This window comes from Aethalodelphis obliquidens, unplaced genomic scaffold, assembly GCF_003676395.1.
Source record: "Aethalodelphis obliquidens isolate GAN/ISIS:26980383/991018 unplaced genomic scaffold, ASM367639v1 scaffold11, whole genome shotgun sequence".
Lineage (NCBI taxonomy): Eukaryota > Metazoa > Chordata > Mammalia > Artiodactyla > Delphinidae > Aethalodelphis > Aethalodelphis obliquidens.
The window spans coordinates 40785266-40803954 of record NW_020837955.1 but is presented as its reverse complement, the minus strand read 5'-3'; the positions used below and the strand labels follow the sequence as shown (position 1 = coordinate 40803954).

Here is an 18689-nt window from a genome sequence, read left to right as displayed (position 1 = left end):
AGGGAAAAACGACAAATAACATACAAGGGAACTCCCAAAAGGTTAACAGCTGATTTCTCAGCAGAAACTCTACAAGTCAGAAGGGAATGGCATGATATACTTAAAGTGATGAAAGGGAAGAACCCACAACCAATATTACTCTACCTGGCAAGGATCTACTTCAGATTCGATGGAGAAATCGAAAGCTTTACAGACAAGCAAAAGCTAAGAGAATTCAGCACCACTAAACTAGCTCTACAACAAATGCTAAAGGAACTTCTCTAAGTGGGAAACACAAGAGAAGAAAAGAACCTACAAAAACAAACCCAAAACAATTAAGAAAATGGTAACAGGAACATACATATTGATAATTACCTTAAACGTGAATGGATTAAATGCTCCAACCAAAAGACACAGGCTTGCTGAATGGATACAAAAACAAGACCCATATATATGCTGTCTACAAGAGACCCACTTCAGACCTAGGGATATATACAGGCTGAAAGTGAGGGGATGGAAAAAGATATTCCATGCAAATGGAAATCAAAAGAAAGCTGGAGTATTAATACTCATATCAGATAAAATAGACTTTAAAATAAAGAATGTTACAAGAGACAAGGAAGGACACTATGTAATGATCAAGGTATCAATCCAAGAAGAAGACACAACAATTATAAATATATATGCACCCAACATAGCAGCACCTCAATACATAAGGCAACTGCTAACAGCTCTAAAAGAGGAAATTGACAGTAACACAATAGGAAATCGACAGTAACACAGTAACACAATAATCGACAGTAACACCTCACTTACACCAATGGACAGATCATCCAAACAGAAAATTAATAAGGAAACACAAACTTTAAACGATACAACAGACCAGATAGATTTAATTGATATTTATAGGACATTCCATCCAAAAACAGCAGACTACACTTTCTTCTCAAGTGCGCATGGAACATTCTCCAGGATAGATCATACCTTGGGTCACAAATCAAGCCTCAGTAAATTTAAGAAAATTGAAATCATATCAAGCATCTTTTCTGACCACAACGCTGTGAGATTAGAAATCAATTACAGGGAAAAAAATGTAAAAAACACAAACACATGGAGGCTAAACAATACGTTACTAAATAATCAAGAGATCACTGAAAAAATCAAAGAGGAAATCAAAAAATACCTAGAGACAAATGACAATGAAAACACGACGATCCAAAACCTATGGGATGGAGCAAAAGCATTTCTAATAGGGAAGTTTATAGCTATACAAGCCTACCTCAAGAAACAAGGAAAATCTCAAATAAACAATCTAACCTTACACCTAAAGGAACTAGAGAAAGAAGGACAAACAAAACCCAAAGTTAGCAAAACAAATATCGTATATTAATGCACGTATGTGGAACCTAGAAAAATGGTACAGATGAACCGGTATGCAGGGCAGAAGGAAAGAAATCGTCAAGATCAGCACAGAAATAAATGAAATAGAAACAAAGAAAACAGCAGCAAAGATCAATAAAACGAAAAGCTGGTTCTTTGAGAAGATAAACAAAATTGATAAACGATTAGTCAGACTCAAGAAAAAGAGGGAGAGGATTCAAATCAATAAAATTAGAAATGGAAATGGAGAAGTTACAACAGACACCACAGAAATACAAAGCATCCTAAGAGACTAGTACAAGCAACTCTATATCAATAACATGGACAACCTGGAAGAAATGGACAAATTCTTAGAAAGGTATTACCTTCCAAGACTGAACCAGGAAGAAATAGAAAATATGAACAGACCAATCACAAGTCATGAAATTGAAACTGTGATTAAAAACCTTCCAACAAACAAAAGTCCAGGACCAGATGGCTTTACAGGTAAATTCTATCAAACATTTAGAGAAGAACTAACACCCATCCTTCTCAAACTCTTCCAAAATATTGCAGAGAAAACTCCCAAACTCATTCTATGAGGCCACCATCACCCTGACACCAAAACCAGACAAAGATACCACAAAAAAAGAAACTTACAGACCAATATCACTGATAAATATAGATGCAAAAATCCTCAACAAAACGCTAGCAAACAGAATCCAACAACACATTAAAAGGATCATACACCATGATCAAATGGGATTTATCCCAGGGATGCAACGTTTCTTCAATATACGCAAATCAATCATTGTGATACACCATATTAACAAACTGAAGAATAAAAACCATATGATCATGTCAATAGATGCAGAAAAAGCTTTTGACAAAATTCAACACCCATTTATGATACAAACTCTCCAGAAAGTGGGCATAGAGAGAACCTACCTCAACATAATAAAGGCCATATACGAAAAACCCACAGCAAACATCATTCTCAATGGTGAAAAACTGAAAGCATTTCCTCTAAGATCGGGAATAAGACAAGGATGTCCACTCTCACCACTATTATTCAACATAGTTTTGGAAGTCCTAGCCACAGCAATCACAGAAGAAAAAGAAATAAAAGGAATCCAAATAGGAAAAGAAGAAGTAAAACTGTCACTGTTTGCAGACGACATGATAATATACATAGAGAATCCTAAAGATGCCACCAGAAAACTACTAGAGCTAATCAATGAATTTGGTAAAGTTGCAGGATACAAAATTAATGCATAGAAGTCTCTTGCATTCCTATACACTAATGATGAAAAATCTGAAAGAGAAATTAAGGAAACACTCCCATTTACCAGTGCAACAAAAAGAATAAAACACCCAGGAATAAACCTACCTAGGGAGACTTAAGACCTGTATGCAGAAAATGATAAGACACTGATGAAAGAAATTAAAGGTGATACCAACAGATGGAGAGATATACCATGTTCTTGGATTGGAAGTATCAATATTGTGAAAATGACTATACTACCCAAAGCAATCTACAGATACAATGCAACCCCTATCAAATGACCAATGGCATTTTTTACAGAACTAGATACAAAAAAATCTTAAAATTTGTATGCAGACACAAAAGTCAAGGCAGTCTTGAGGGAAAAAAGCGGAGCTGGAGGAATCAGACTCCCTGACTTCAGACTATACTACAAAGCTACAGTAATCAAGACAGTATGGTACTGGCACAAAAACAGAACTATAGATCAATGGAACAAGATAGAAAGCCCAGGGCTTCCCTGGTGGCGCAGTGGTTGAGAGTCCGCCTGCCGATGCAGGGGACGCGGGTTCGTGCCCCGGTCCGGGAGGATCCCACATGCTGCGGAGAGGCTGGGTCCGTGAGCCATGGCTGCTGGGCCTGCGCGTCCGGAGCCTGTGCTCCACAACGGGAGAGGCCACAGCAGTGAGAGGCCCGCGTACCGCAAAAAAAAAAAAAAAAAAAGATAGAAAGCCCAGAGATAAACCCACGTACCTATGGTCAACTGATCTATGACAAAGGAGGGAAGGATATACAATGGAGAAAAGACAGTCTCTTCAATAAGTGGTGCTGGGAAAATTGGACAGCTACATGTAAAAGAATGAAATTAGAACACTCCCTAACAGCATACACAAAAATAAACTGAAAATGAATTAGAGACCTAAATGTAAGACTGGACACTATAAAACTCTTAGAGGAAAACATAGGAAGAACACTCTGACATAAATCACAGCAAGACCTGTTTTGATCGGGCTTCCCTGGTGGTGCAGTGGTTGAGAGTCCGCCTGCCGATGCAGGGGACATGGGTTTGTGCCCCGGTCCGGGAAGACCCCACATGCCGCGGAGCGGCTGGGCCCGTGAGCCATGGCCGCTGAGCCTGCGCATCCGGAGCCTGTGCTCCACAATGGGAGAGGCCACAACAGTGAGAGGCCCGTGTATTGCAAAAAAAAGAAAAGAAAAAAAAAAAAAGACCTTTTTTGATCCACCTCCTAGAGTAATGGATATAAAAACAAAAATAAACAAATGAGACCTAAGGAAACTTCAATGCTTTTGCACAGCAAAGGAAACCATAAACAAGACAAAAAGACAACCCTCATAATGGGAGGAACTATTTGCAAATGAATCAACAAAGGATTAATCTCCAAAATATATAAATAGCTCATGCAGCTCAGTATTAGAAAAACAAACAACCCAATCCAAAAATGGGCAGAAGAACTAAATAGACATTTCTCCAAAGAAGACATACAGATGGCCAAGAAGCACATGAAAAGCTGCTCAGCATCACTAATTATTAGAGAAATGCAAATCAAAACTACAATGAGGTATCACCTCACACCAGTTAGAATGGGCATCATCAGAAAATCTACAAACAACAAATGCTGGAGAGGGTGTGGAGAGAAGGGAACCCTCTTGCACTGTTGGTGGGAATGTAAATTGATACAGCCACTATGGAGAACAGTATGGAGGTTCCTTAAAAAACTAAAAACAGAACTACCATACAACCCAGCAATCCCACTACTGGGCATATACCCAGAGAAAACCATAATTCAAAAAGACACATGCACCCCAATGTTCATTGCAGCACTATTTACAATAGGCAGGTCATGGAAGCAACCTAAATGCCCATCAACAGACAAATGGATAAAGAAGATGTGGTACATGTATACAATGGAATATTACTCAGCCATAAAGAGGAACGAAATTGGGTCATTTTTAGAGACATGGATGGATCTAGAGACTGTCATACAGAGTGAAGTAAGTCAGAAAGAGAAAAACAAATATCGTATATTAATGCACGTATGTGGAACCTAGAAAAATGGTACAGATGAACTGGTATGCAGGGCAGAAAGTGAGACACAGATGTAGAGAACAAACGTATGGACACCAAGGGGGGAAAGTGGCGGGGGTGGTGGTGGTGGGATGAATAGGGAGATTGGGATTGACATATATACACTAATATGTATAAAATGGATAACTAATAAGAACCTGCTGTATAAAAAAATAAATTAAATAAAATTAAAATTAAAAAAAAAAAAAAAAGAATTCAAGAGAGCCTGAGACTAAGGTGGGGCCTCAGAGCCTGAGCACGACTTTCCAAGCTGGCTCCCATGGGTCACAGCCAAGAGATGAGCAGAACCAGAGGGAAGAGGGTCCAGACCAAAGCAGAGGCACCCAAGGCTCTGGGCCTCCCCTGGTGCTGAGAGGGTGGAGGTGGTGGCTGGACTCCCCTCCTGGAACGTCTGCAGTTGTCGTGCGCACAACGAGCCGTCAACGGATGACAGGGCAGAGCATGCAGTGTTCCTCCTAAAGGCTGGAGTCTGTCCCTCTCAAATGCCACTTCTGTCACCTCCACGAAGTCTGGAGAGTGCACCTGGGGGTTGTTTTGGGTGGCTGGGCTGGGCGACCTCGAGGGAGGATGATACGTAGGTAAGCATTCCTCTCTACTCAGGCTGTCTCACTGAGACCTGTCTCGTGACTCTGTAAATATGTGTGTCAGGAACGTTCTGATTCCAAGACGGCACTGGTCTCCATACCTTCAGAGATTCAACAAGTGTGTTCTGAGTGGCAACTGAATCACAGAAAGGTGTCAATGGGTAGTGTGATGCTGCAGCTGGTTCTTGAAGTCCTCCACCTCCCCCCACCCATCTTCTTGCCCCATCTTAGGGCTGTCTCAACATCAATGAAAACTGCCACAAGGTTTTCCTTGTTGCGAGGAGCAGAACCCACAGAACCTGAGAAACAGGAGGCTGGGGGCTCGTGCTTCTCCTCCTTGGACTTGGTTGCTGTTTCATCAGGGACCCTGGGCAAGAGGGTCCAGGCCAGCTGGTCATGAGTTAGGGGCAGCCCTGTTATCTTCCCTGACCCTGGACGGATGCCAGAGTGCAAGGGTGGGGGGGGGGGAGAAAGGGGAAGAGAAGATACACAAACAGATGCGTCCTAGAGCCTCAGCTCAAAGCCAAATTAAAATCTGTCTAATTAATGAATTTTCACAAAAACAGAGCCCCTGTGGCATTCCATTTATCCCCTTCCCTAGTCCAAAGTTATTCTGAGTCCTTGTAAATCACTAAAGAAGGAAGAATTTAAAATGTTTTTTCACTTTGTGCTTAGGTATGTCTTAAAGTACCCATTACAGGAGAAAAATGTACTCTTTCTTTAAAAAAATAATCTGAAGCAGAAACCAAAATACTATGTAGTCTTAATTAGAAATATAAATATAAATACACAGTACGGGCACCTGCAGGGCTATAAAAAGCCAAACATTTCAGAAATTCAGGGTGATTTAATGTATAACAGGCTACTGCGAAACTAGCATGCATTTATTATGCTTTACCCTAGAAGGAAGACATAATACTAAAAATATATATAAAGGCTTTAATAGAAAAACACTAGTGAGTTACAGATGAATACACTAATCACATTTTCTAGAAATGTCAATTACTTTGCATTTTGAAGTGGTCCTTTCAAGCCTGAAAACAGGAGGGAAACGTACAAATAGTCAAAGATATTTACTCCTTGTAAGAATCATAAATATTCATACAAATGCAAAAAAGCCCATGCGATCAATGCTTAAAGCAAAACAAAGCAGAGGGGGCAGCGAGTCAGTTCTCAGAGGCTGTGCTCCCGGCACTGAATGAAGTACACAAACATCCCACCCACTTTTTTGTAACTGCTAATGTCATTGTCAGATGGAGCCCCGACAGGTAATCTGTGAAGCGTAATGAATGTATTGCTATAGGCCCACAGAATTATTCGGGGGTGGGGGTCAGTCAGTTCCATATTAATCAAGCCCGTTAAACTCGTTATTCGTACTCTGCATTTTGTCCTTGTGGCGGGCAGGTGACCCAGCACGGTCCCTGGAGCACGGATCTCATGTGACCTCCCAGGACAACCCTGGCATCAGTTGGCTTGGGGGCTGCAAAATGCTCACCCCGCCCTGCTGCCAGCTCAGGACACCAGGACAGAGCCGTAGAGGCCTTAAATTACGGCACCGTCCAAGGAGGGCCACACACACTCTACTCCCAGCACAGCACAGGTCAGCTGTGATTTAGGGCCTGTCCCTCCCTCTCAGTCTTTCTTAGAGACACACACACACGGAGACATATGTACAGATTCACATACATTAATTAAAGCCTTGAGCAACAGTAGGTGACTTCAACTCCAGGCTCATTATCCCTTTTGGATTGGTTTTTAACTTAAAGTTAATTTCAAAATCCTCCCTAACCTCTATCTTAGATGCCACAGCTGCACGATGAAGGTGTCGGTGTTAAGGAGAGACTGACCAGCAGTGACAGGGACAGGCCAGATGCCCCAGGCACCCAGCCAGGACCCTGCGTGAGCATATCAACTAACAGGTCACACCTTCTGGAGCTGGTCAGCCCTGCGAGGGCCACTTGCTGAAGTTCCTATACAGAATGACAGGTCCTCACCAAGTAAGTCCCCCCCGCTGGTGCCAGAGGGAAGGGACGTCTTATACTATCAGGGCCTCCTGTGGGATCAGAAACACCAGGGCCAAAGGAACACACCTCTGGGGCTACAGAAATCTCCCAGCTGGATCTAACTGCCCCAGACAGGTGCGCCCTAGCCAGAGAGCTCCTGCTTCTCTAAAACCAGAAGGATCACGCATGGTCTCCCAGGATAAGAGAAAACCAGGTGACATTAAAAAAAAAAAAGGTCATAAGAAATGACAGGAAATCATGGTCAATGGCATCCAAGAATGCGTTTTTGAGAAACTTTACAATCCTACTAGCAGGCTGGGCAGCATTTATTTACACAGTTTCTGGCCTCCTGATTATTGGGTGACTTGGATGGTGATCACAGTATTTCTTCCATCATGTGTCAAAGAGCACATGCCTGTCTCAGAAATGGAGTATGATTCTGAGTTTCCAGCACTGGGAATCCATTTCCAGTTTCTCATATAATTAAAAATACTCATGTTCATCGCAGTGTTATTCATAATAGGAAAAAAGAGCCCAAAGTCTATCAAAGGACGGATGGATACACAAAATGTGGTACATCAGTACGATGGAATATGACTCTTCCATAAAAAGGAATGAACTTCTGATACACGCTACCACATGGGTAAGCCTTGCAGACATGACGCTCAGGGAAGTGAGCCAGACACAAGAGGACAAGTTTATATTCTTCCACTTAAATGAGGTCCCTGGAACAGGCAAATTCCGAGGCAGAAAGTAAAAGCGTGTTTGCCAGGGTCTGGGGGGGAGGGGAGAAGGGGGAATTATTGTTTAATGGGATAGAAGTTCTAGTTCGGGAAGATGAAAAAGATCAGGAGATGGATGGTGGGAATAGTTGCACAACGAACTAAATAAACTTAATGCCATTGAACGATACACCGAAAGAGGGTAAATTTTATGTTATGCATATAGATCTTACAGAATTTTTTTTTTTTTTTTTTGGCCGTGCCACGCGGCGTGTGGGATCCTAGTTCCCTGACTAGGGATTGAACCTGGGCCCCTGGCAGTGAAAGTGCGGAGTCCTCACCACTGGACCACCAGGGAAGTCTCCAACCATAATTTTAAAAATACAGATAAATCTCTGAACAGGAGTTCTATTTGGGAAAAATGAGACGGAAAGTTTATATGCAATCAAAAAATATGATCAGCCCCTCTCTGGCACCCTAAGTCAAGCACAGAGCTGTTAAAATAATACAAAGAGTCGGACTTCAGATGCGAAGTCCAAATTCTTCCTCGGAAAGGGAAGAGGCTCGCTGCCCAGGGAGCAATCCTGACCCAATCAAAACAGAATCCAAAGTTACCCGAAGGAACGTGGGGAAGCCTTGTCCGTAGTAACCGACAGCAAAGTAGTCAGGCTTGGGTCTTATCACCTTGACGATGTTTTCATAAAATTGAGCCTGTTTTTTCTGAAAGGAAGAAAGGAAATGCATTTCAGGTTGGAATGGAGTAGTTGAACATCCATGCATCTGGATTCTCCCAGCTTTGGCAGTTCTAGTGGGTGAGAGGGGGAGAAGGTGGGGGAGTGGTGCTGACGCAGGCATTGAATTTAATCTCACCACGAAGCTTTGACAGTACTCCTCACTCATCCTCCAACATTCAGCAGGGGAATTTGACCAAAAAGCCAAATTCAGCAACCAGTTGTGATTTATAGGTGTTTTCATAACCAAAGAGGCGCCAGAGAGATGGTTTTTCTTCTGATTAAATGTCTGATCTTTAGGATTTTTTTAAAAAAGGTATCAGTCAGATAATGGGATACATTTCAAGAGAATTTAAAAGGGCAGAATTCTGTTCCACATTCATGATACACATCACAACATCATAAGTCGATCTGCTGAATACAAAAATGATACAGCAGAGAAAGCAGCAGTTAGAAACCGATACCTTCTGTGGCAGGAGAAAGGTCTGGGCTAGCCTCCATCCGTCCCCCTCTTGTGGACAGGCTCACAGTTTTAAACGAGTGGAGACTCCTGGAGACCTTTGGGCCATCAAGACCAACGTACACCTAGACTCAGCAGTTGTTCACATATAAATCGTTCAGAGGCGTCTTAGAGTTTGGTTACAAAAGCTCACTGGGGAGTAAAAAGTGAATACTCGTGGGCCAGAAAAAGCTCACTGGGGAATAAAAAGTGAATACTCGTGGGCCAGAATCAACCAGCAAATAAATCAAGTGTCCTCCTGGACAAAATGAAGGAGAATCCCAACGTTCAAAGGAAAAGAAAAATTCCAGAAGAACAAGCTGAGATTGCCTGTTCATTTAAAGAGAAAGAAAGACCTACCAGCAATTCGCTAAGTTGTTCATAATCGAATATCTCGTTTTCATACTGTTCAGCCAGTTCCTTGCCCAGGGCGATGGCCTCTTCCCACATCTGTGAGGGAAAAGAAAGCAACAAGGGAAAGAGAAACTCAAACCTGAATCCTGTGGTCAAAGAGTAATATGCCGCAACACAACTGTTCATGATGAAACAAGCTGGAAATACACTCGCTTAATCTGAAAGCACTGGAAAAATACAGATATTTTCTAGAGGCTCATGGCCTTTGGCTCGGGCATCAGTTGACCGAACTGGTCAGCTACTGGCTCATCAATCATGCTGGCCACTGCCCTGGTCGGAGCAGTCGGCCGGCCAGTCCTGCCTCGCCTGCTGCAGGCCGCTGACGTCCATCTGTCGGAGCAGCCGTGGAGCTCAGAAAGGAAACCACAGGGCGAGGTTGAGAGGAGCGTTTGCGTAGAAACCACAGGCATGATTTTGCTACTTTCCCAAATCATCCCATTTAATAAGCTCTATGTGTCAGTGGTCAGAAAGACAAGGATCTATTTCAAATCTAAATTAAGGCTTGCAAGGAGTTCGTGTTATGTTTGCAGATACTGTCAGGATGTAAAATCTGCCATCGTTTTGAAAGGGAGAATTTTTTACGGTAATGGTTTAAAAGTGGGTTTCCCAATCAGGTAACGTTTATTAAGATGCTGATAAACTTTTGACACATGTGGATTAATTTACTGATACATGTGGTAGGCCTGAATTTCCCTTGTTTTCCTTGGGAAAAATAAAATACAGTGGTTTACTTGAAAAGAACATGGAAAATATGGAGGAACTATCTCCTCCAGAAAGCTTTCCTGGGTGCCACCCACCCTCCTCCTCTGTGCTCCTACAAGACCCAGGATTCCCCTACTAAAAAAACTTTGGGTAATGTACTGAAAGTGGAATGCTCCTTTGTCATTCCTCCTCAGGGACTATGAGCCCCTTGAGGGCAGGCCCTGAGCATTATCAAAACCTCTGGACCGTATGGAGCCCAGGACCTGCTCAACAATGTTTCTCAAACAGAAATGAAGGTTATTCACTTAGAATCAGGAAAGTGTCACACCACCCCACATACTGGGTCCCCAGACATGAATCGCTCACTTCTCCACTGGAACCATCCCCACAAAGTGGTAGCACTGTTAGGGCAGTGACTGCAAGCTTATTCTACCTCCAGCGAGATGCCACCTGCATTGCCTTGTTAAAGTCCTTCGCCTTGTCAGGTGGGTATCTTTATTACACCTGGTTGGCAGATAAGGAAGTTGGGGATCAGACAGGTAAGTTACCTGCCCAAGGGCACACAGTGCGGTGTACTCGCCCCAGCTTGGTCTTTTTCTGGAGTTCTTGCTCTCGATGACTTAGCTGGAGGTGCTGTAACAAAATCCCATACAACAGGTATTTCCTTCTCACAGTTCTGGAGGCTGAGAAGTCCAAGATCAAGGTGTAGGCAGATTCAGTTCTTGGTAAGCGTTCGCCTCCTGACTCATAGACAGGCACCTTCTTACTGTGTGCTCACATGGCCTTAGGAGAGATCTTTCTCTTCCTCTTCTTATAAGGGCACTAATCCCATCATGGGGGGCCCCCACCCTAATCATGACCCAATATAAACATAATTACCTTCCCAAAACCTCACTTCCAAATATCATCACATGGTGGTTAGGGTTTTAACATATGAATTTTGGAGGGATGCAAACATTGAGCCCATAACAATGACCATGTGCCAGCACTTCCAGCTGCCCCACACCCCCTCCTCCTGGAATGGGTTTTAAAGGATGATAAGCTAGTCCCTAACTCCAGGCTCTCACTGAGAACACAGGGAGCCGGGTCCCATAACTGGCATACCCTTGGCACTGAACCCTCACCTGCCTGCCAGTCTTTGCCTTTTCTTAGTAGAACCACACTATCAAGGACCTTACTTATTACTGAATCACCCAATAGACTTAAAACGCTCTTTACACAGCTGCTACTTAAATAAACCATCTGCTATTTTTGATGAGAAAAAGCTATTCTGAAATTGCATTTTAATACTTTGAAAGTATTAAAAATAAGCCCAGAGTAGAAAAAGATTTCAGAGTTAGGACCAGCAGCCAGGGAAGAGAGAAAGTGGCTGAGATGCTCTTCCTAGAACCACACACTTCGCTTCCCAAGAAACCCTACCTGTCTCCTTCATCCTGCTGAAGCTTTGCATCCTTTGAATATCTTCATCTGCTGCTCCAGCTAGCTCATACCCTTTGCCAGAGCCGAAGCTCGTATTTCTAGGAAGAGGGAGCTTCTCCACTTGGAATGTTTCTTTTAAGCTCCAGTGACCAATTCCTCCCTTAGTACATTTCCATTTCAAAGAAATCATTACCTTTAGTTGTAGTTCTCATTCACTCGATTGATTTTTCTTTAGTTTTCTGCAAGCTAATACACCACTCTCTTCGCTGCCTAGAATCTTAGGGCTTCTAATTCACTGCTTAATCTATTTTTATCCTAAATGACAGATGAGATGCTTTAAACTATCAAAAGTAATTGTTTTTAAAAGAAATATGTCTTGAATAAATATTTTATCCAACTCACCCAGAGGTTACACAGTTGTGTTCTCTATCAGATTTTCTATAAACATACATTCCCCTCTCCACCCCCCTCACCCCGGAATGTTTTAAAGGATTCTGCATTAAGGAGATTTTCATCTACTTTTAATTGGCTAGGGCTCTACAGAGTGTGGGTTGCTCATATTTCCCGTGTGAATACCTTGGAAAATATTTCCGTGCCAGAGAGAAAACCGATTCAATATGATCGAGATTTAGATGATCTCGGTGGAAGAATCGCTTTAGCCTTTGTGATTGAATGCCCTACCCTGGCTCCATTCTTAGACATGCAGTAGGCAGCCCCAAATGAAAAAGCACCCTAGCAACGCTCCGCTTTACTTTCTGATTTGAAATCCTTAGTCCATCTTACAGCATCCTTGGCCTTGTTCGTTTACTTCCAACACAGAGCACACTCTTCCCACCTCCTCTTTTTATCAGATGATCTCAGCTACATTCTCTTGAGATGATCACCTTTTCTTTCTGAACCTTTCGCTTCCAGGAAGTCCCATTTCTGCAAGTGTCATGAACAGAAAACTTTTTTTTTCTGATGAAATCCCTTCGTTAGTTCCAAGACTGAAGTGACTGCAGAGCACGTATCAGCGATTGCTTTCCTACGGACAACTGTGAGGTTGACGAGTGACCAGTTGGGTAGAATGACAACGTTGATCTAACAGGATTAGGGAGGCAGCGGATGAAAACCAAGATGGCAGCCTGGACAAACACCCTTTACAAATAATTCAGGCCAGTGATGACTCACCGGGATGTTGGTGTGCAACCGCGGTTTAACCCGCTAACTAGCTAAGTCCCTCACCAGTGAAGATGTTTTATGGGATGCTCTTATTGCAGTCATTCTAAAATTCATCTGGCTTTCCAGGCAGCTGTTGGGAAAAGAGTCATATTCAATCACCCTCTAAATTTCCAGTGCCCTGCACAGGAAATGGATGAAGAGCCAATGCTGTGGAAGATTCCAGAGCACTGTTTCAGGGCCCTCAGCACTGGAGGGGACCCATGTGGCCCAGAACTAGCCTTATGCCCTGGCCAGTGAGTGCTTCACTGCAGGAATGACGTGAGTGAGAATCTCTTTCCAGTCCCTTGATGATGATGGGCTGGATTCCCCAGGAAAGATGTGTGTCGTAAGTCTGGATGGCGACTCCAAGGGGTGTGGTCCAGCCGAGAGGAGACCCGGCCAGTCCCGGCGCTGCTGCAACCTCTTCTTACAGAATGGAGACTCCTTATGGGCACCTCCACTCTCTCTAGGCCTCCCCATCTCTCCCTGAGCCAAGCTGCATCCTGGGTCCTCCTGCAGTTCTCAGCTGATCTCCACTAATCTGAGCAAAGGCTGGACACTTTCTGAAGACATTTCTGAGAGTGAGTCAGGCCCCACTCTTCCAGCCCCTGCAGTGGAGCATTCGCTCTGTGCTCTGCATCAAAGCTGCCCAACCGTGCAGTAATGACGCCACCCTCTCTCTGAGCGCACACATGACAGAGCCAGAGCCTGAGAAAGGGGGTCAGATGGGCTGGCTGCCCTCTGGTAGGGCAGGAAACCCAGTGGGATCTGGGACTTGGGCTGGACTTAGGAAGCCTTGCTGGAAAGGTTCTTACACCGACTCGAAGACAAATCCTGCCTTGTGGTGCAGTCAGGTACTCAAGAATTACTGACCATTGACATCATGTTCCTTTTTTCCCCACAGCAATTCTTTATTAGTCCAAATGGAAAATGGTTTGCTCAGTTTTAATGCCCCGGGGGAAAAATGGAGAAGGCATAACTTTTTTTTTTTCCCCCCTAAAAAAAAGGATTTTTTCCTTTTTCTTTAAGCCAGGACATCTGTAGTTCTGCAAGCCCTTAGAAAGCCTAAACCAGACAGCAAAAGATACCGTTGCCTTTTCCTTGGTGGTTTGATTGGAAGGAGAAGGGACACATCCTGTCACTCATCCCCTCATTCTGTAGATAATTACTGGGCACCTGTGATGGGGGTGGGTTCAGGGAGAACAGAGAAGGAACAGGAAATGTACACACAGCTCTTGAAGGAGGACTGGAGAAAGAAGAGAAACAGGCAGTAGCTGGCGAGGGGAGTCAGAACGAGAGAGAATTTTTTTAAAGATGGGAGAAATCATGGCATGGTTGTAGGCGAGTGTGTATTAGCCAGTGGAGAGGAAAAGAGTGCTGCTTGTCAGGGAGAGGGCGGACGGGCCAGAGTGATGTCCTGGATGGGGTGGGGGATCCCGGGCTGAGTGGGGGAGGAGAGGCCTTGGACATGATCACGAGGGCTGTCCCCGGGGCAGGAGGGTGTGACGGGGTCAAAGCTGCACCACACAGCCTGGCTATCACTAGCTGGAAAATCAATTACTTTGAAAAAGAATTCACACGTGAGGGAATGGAGCCTAATCACTCGGAGCTGCTCGAACTGCCTGGAAGGAAGTAAAACCTTCCTGGACCGATCAGAAGTCACTTCCCTGCCAGCTTTGCAGCCCCGTGAGGCTTGTTCTGCTCCCGGTGTCTGAGCCAGCCTGGTACCCGGCCCCTCTGGGCGTTCACACATCTGACACTGACCCCATGTGAGAGACACTGTGTGATCAGCTGACTTCAAGTCTCTGGAGCTGTCACCCGCCTCTCCTCATCCCCGCTGCCACCACCTTTCCCTGGGCCACCACAGGTCAGGCCTGGACCACTGCTCCAGCCCCCTCCACCCCCAGGGCTTCTGTCACCTTGGAGCCAAAATCACTCCCTGAAAAGAGGAACATAAAGGCACCCTTGCCTATGTTCACAGAATCTCACTGGCTCTGTGCCTCATGGGTTAAGTCAAATCTTCAGGAGACACACAAGGCCATGGGCAGACTGGCTCCCAAGTTCTCTGCATCTGTGTCTCCCAGGACCCCTTCCTCACCCCCCCCGAGAGACAGGATTCTCGGCTTCTCCAGAAAAGCGAGATGTCTTCGGGAGCCCTGGTCTTGACCAGTGTGATTCCCAGTCTTTGGAATCCCTGCCCTCCCAGCCATCATCTGGCAAGCTTTGTCTCATTCTTCAAGACCCAGTTTACATGTCACCTTCTCGGGGACAAGGAAGTCTCCCCTTTCTCCTCAGAAGAGGGAATCATTCCCATACCTGTTAGGTAGGTTGACTCAGCGCCTACCAGTGCAACAGACCAGAGGAGGGTTTTGGTACTTACCTGCTCACGCCTCGAGGTGGGCCTTTGCCCTCCCGCCCCCCTGCAGCCCGTAATTCATGGGTGCAGGTGGCACCTGGCACCCAGGAGGCTGGGTGGTGGAAACACGTGTGAGGGGTCCTGCAGGGCGGGTGCGGGGCAGCAGGGCTGTTACCGACTCTAAACCTTGATTTTCTCATGCTCTGATCATAAATCGCTCTTTTTCGGGGGCGAATCATAATTAACACATGATCTCTGAGCACTGCAGCCAAATTCTTGCTAATTGAACAGATTCTGACAAATGTCAGGATTTTTGAAAATTCTGGAAATGCCGAGAACAGACCAAGAGGAGGGTGATATGATGCTCGCACCTGTAATTCCTCTCAATGACAGCTGTGTTTTTAAAAGGAAACTCAGAGGATGAGAAAATGTCACCCCCAATACTTAGAAAAGAAATCCAACCATTTCATCAGAAGTGGAAACCTGCTTCCAAACCCCTATTTTTAGTTCGTGAGATGATGCAAGATGCCTCCTCTTTTGACTTGGGCACAAGGCAAAGTGCAATCTTCGTCAAGGCGAGGTTATTTTAAGGGAAAAGAAGACAGAGCTCCAGCTGAAAAGCATCCCAGAGCTTCATACATCACATGGGCTGTCGGCTACGTGCCCCCTCTGCTGACGCTCCCAGGCTGCTTCCTGGCTTTCGAGGAGGTTAATGCTCGTTAATACTGGCTCCCTCCCTCTGACTGCATTTTCCTGAGAGCAGGGCTTCCACTTTAGACACACCCTCCATAGGGAGGCCTGGTAACTTTCAGTGCAGGGCTTGAACTAAGGGCTGTACTGAAAATTGCTAGGCCTCAACCAAACACAGTAAGACAATTCAGAGCATCTTCAGGACAGAACGCTCGGCTGCCACGATAAAACCCGACAGTGGGCTTCCGGAGATGCAAAAACAGGTGGTAAGAAGAGAAAGGAAAAGGAGCAAGGAGTAATTATTAGCCCAGGAAGGAAGAAGTGCAGAAGAATGAAAAGGGAAACAGATGGAAATGACGTTTTTTGGAGAGAAAGAAACAGATGAAAAGACCAAAAGCTGGGCTGAAAGACATTCAGAACCCTTTTAAACGGTGGAAAAGCAAAAGTAAAAATGATTTTTGTGAAGAAGCAAGACAGAAAGGTAACAGAACATAAGTCAAAACCCGGAGTGTCCAATATGAAGGAGAAGAAAATCCATTCAGCGTTGCTGCTTTCAGAGTACAAAGGCAGACAGACTTTTAATACAGTCTGACCCCAGTTTCTGGCGGGCGCCCTGGGGTGTCCCCGCAGGTGCTGGCGTCCAAGGGATGGGGTGGGAACCCGCTCCTTTAAGGGCCTGCGCTCACGGTTTCCAGGACACAAATCTGCCTTGGGTTCTGTTGGGAGTCCAGGCAGGAAAAGCCGGCCCAGGTCTTGGGAGAATCTGTCTTTGTTCCATCCACAACTTCTGTAAAGAAGGCAGCACGTAAGCCTAGTCAAGCCTGCGGAAAAGGCACCCAAGAGCGGCACCTCTGGAATGAGGACAGGGGTCTGCCCCTGGGGCTGCCGGGCAGGAGTGGGGGGCAGGGGGATGCCCTTCAGACGTTTCTGGGGCTCAGAGTCTGCGTCAGGAGGCCAGACCACACACGTGAGACAAATAAGCGCCATGTGGGCTTCCCTGGTGGCGCAGTGGTTGAGAGTCTGCCTGCCGATGCAGGGGACATGGGTTCGTGCCCCGGTCCGGGAAGATCCCACAGGCCGCGGAGCGGCTGGGCCCGTGAGCCACGGCCGCTGAGCCTGCGCGTCCGGAGCCTGTGCTCCGCAACGGGAGAGGCCACAGCAGTGAGAGGCCCGCGTACCGCAAAAAAAAAAAAAAAAAAAAAAAAAGTACCCCATGTTAGGAACTCTGTGGAATGTCTGAGTGATGGTGGCCTTTTCCAGCGTTTGCTCAAGCATTGGCCAGAATGCGCTTAATTCAATAAAAATGACACTGTTAACAGTGGGGGAGGCTGCACATGTCGGGGAGGGGGCAGGGGTACATGGGAACTCTCCGTATCTGCTGTTCAATTTTGCTGTGAACCTAAAAACTGCTATTAAAAAACAGTCTACTTAAAAAAAGTGACTGAATACCCAGTCTGGGTGCAGCACAGGGCTCCCGAAGAGGGACAAACAGAAGTGTCAGACACAGCCTGCCCTGTCCCCAAGGAGCTCCAGTCAAAGCAGGACCTGGTGACCCAGGGGTGGACCCTGGCCCAGTCGCACTGCCATTACTGGGAGCTGCTTAGAAATGCAGAGCCTCAGGCCCCTCCCAAGACCTAGTGAATCAGAATCTGCATTTTTTTTTCTTTGGATGAACCATGCAGCGTGTGGGATCTTAACTCCCCGACCAGGGATCAAACCTGCGCCCCTGTAGCGGAAGCGCAGAGTCTTAACCACTGGACCGCCAAGGAAGTTCCCAGAATCTGCATTTTAACAAGATCCCCAGGGGACTCAGGGGACCATTAAAGTGTGAGATACTCAAAGGAGGGGATACAGGATACATAGAAATAGCTCCTGGGCAGGGAAGGGAGAGCCCAGAGACAGGACTCTCTCTGCATGGGCGGCAGGAAAGGCTCCAAGGTGGAGACAGCAAGAAAACATGCGTAGGAGGTGGGAAGGAGTCACCACAAGAGACGGCAGGTGAGAAGGGGCCGTTCCCATCCGGGGGAGACCACAGAAGGTCCCGGGGCTGGGAATCAAAAAGCATGTTCAGAAAGAGGCAAGATGCTGTGGGTGACGAGAGGGTAGATACATGGGCAGAGCCCTGCTGTAAGGGGCCTCACCTGCCAGGTAGAAGCCTGGATCTGCCTGTAGAGGAGGCTGGGGGACCTTGAGGTTTGGGCATCCTTGGAGCGATTCAAGCTATGATGCCATGGCCACTTTGTTAGAGCCCAGAATGGTGGCCCGGGGAGCAGAATGGCAGGGGTGGATGTGGGCGATGCATCTTGGACTGGGAGTCCAGGGAGGCTGAGAGCTCATGAGGAAAACACGCCGGATGAGCTGACTTCTGCTCAGAGACCCACATTGTTCAGCAGTGTCCCAGGTAGAACCTGGCCAAGAAGGTGCAGACCTTAGAGCTAGTCGGTCGGTGACACTCATCCCTGAAGGCACTTGGACACACAAATCACAGTGAGAAAACGTGACTCATCCTTAAGAGTTTGGGAAACTAATAATAAGATTATAATAGACTTTGGTCAAAGCACAGAAGAAAACAACTGAGAGGCATAATTCTAAATTTTGAAAATAAAATACGTAAGTACCAGAAAACTCCATCTTGCTCCAACAAAGCTATGTTGCTTCTT

The 18689-nt window shown here is 45.6% G+C and overlaps 1 protein-coding gene across 2 annotated transcripts in view; it reads right to left on the bottom strand.

Annotated features, from left to right (window-relative positions):
• The window catches only part of DOCK1 (dedicator of cytokinesis 1), a 542215-nt gene that overhangs the window by 40667 nt on the left and 482859 nt on the right, over positions 1-18689 (bottom strand). For both annotated transcript variants that reach the window (XM_027112936.1, XM_027112937.1), the window contains exons 39-40: positions 9609-9698; positions 8634-8738 (exon numbers count right to left, since the gene is read on the bottom strand). In XM_027112936.1, the coding sequence (XP_026968737.1) occupies positions 8634-8738; positions 9609-9698 (195 nt within the window). The remainder of the gene's footprint in view (positions 1-8633; positions 8739-9608; positions 9699-18689) is intronic.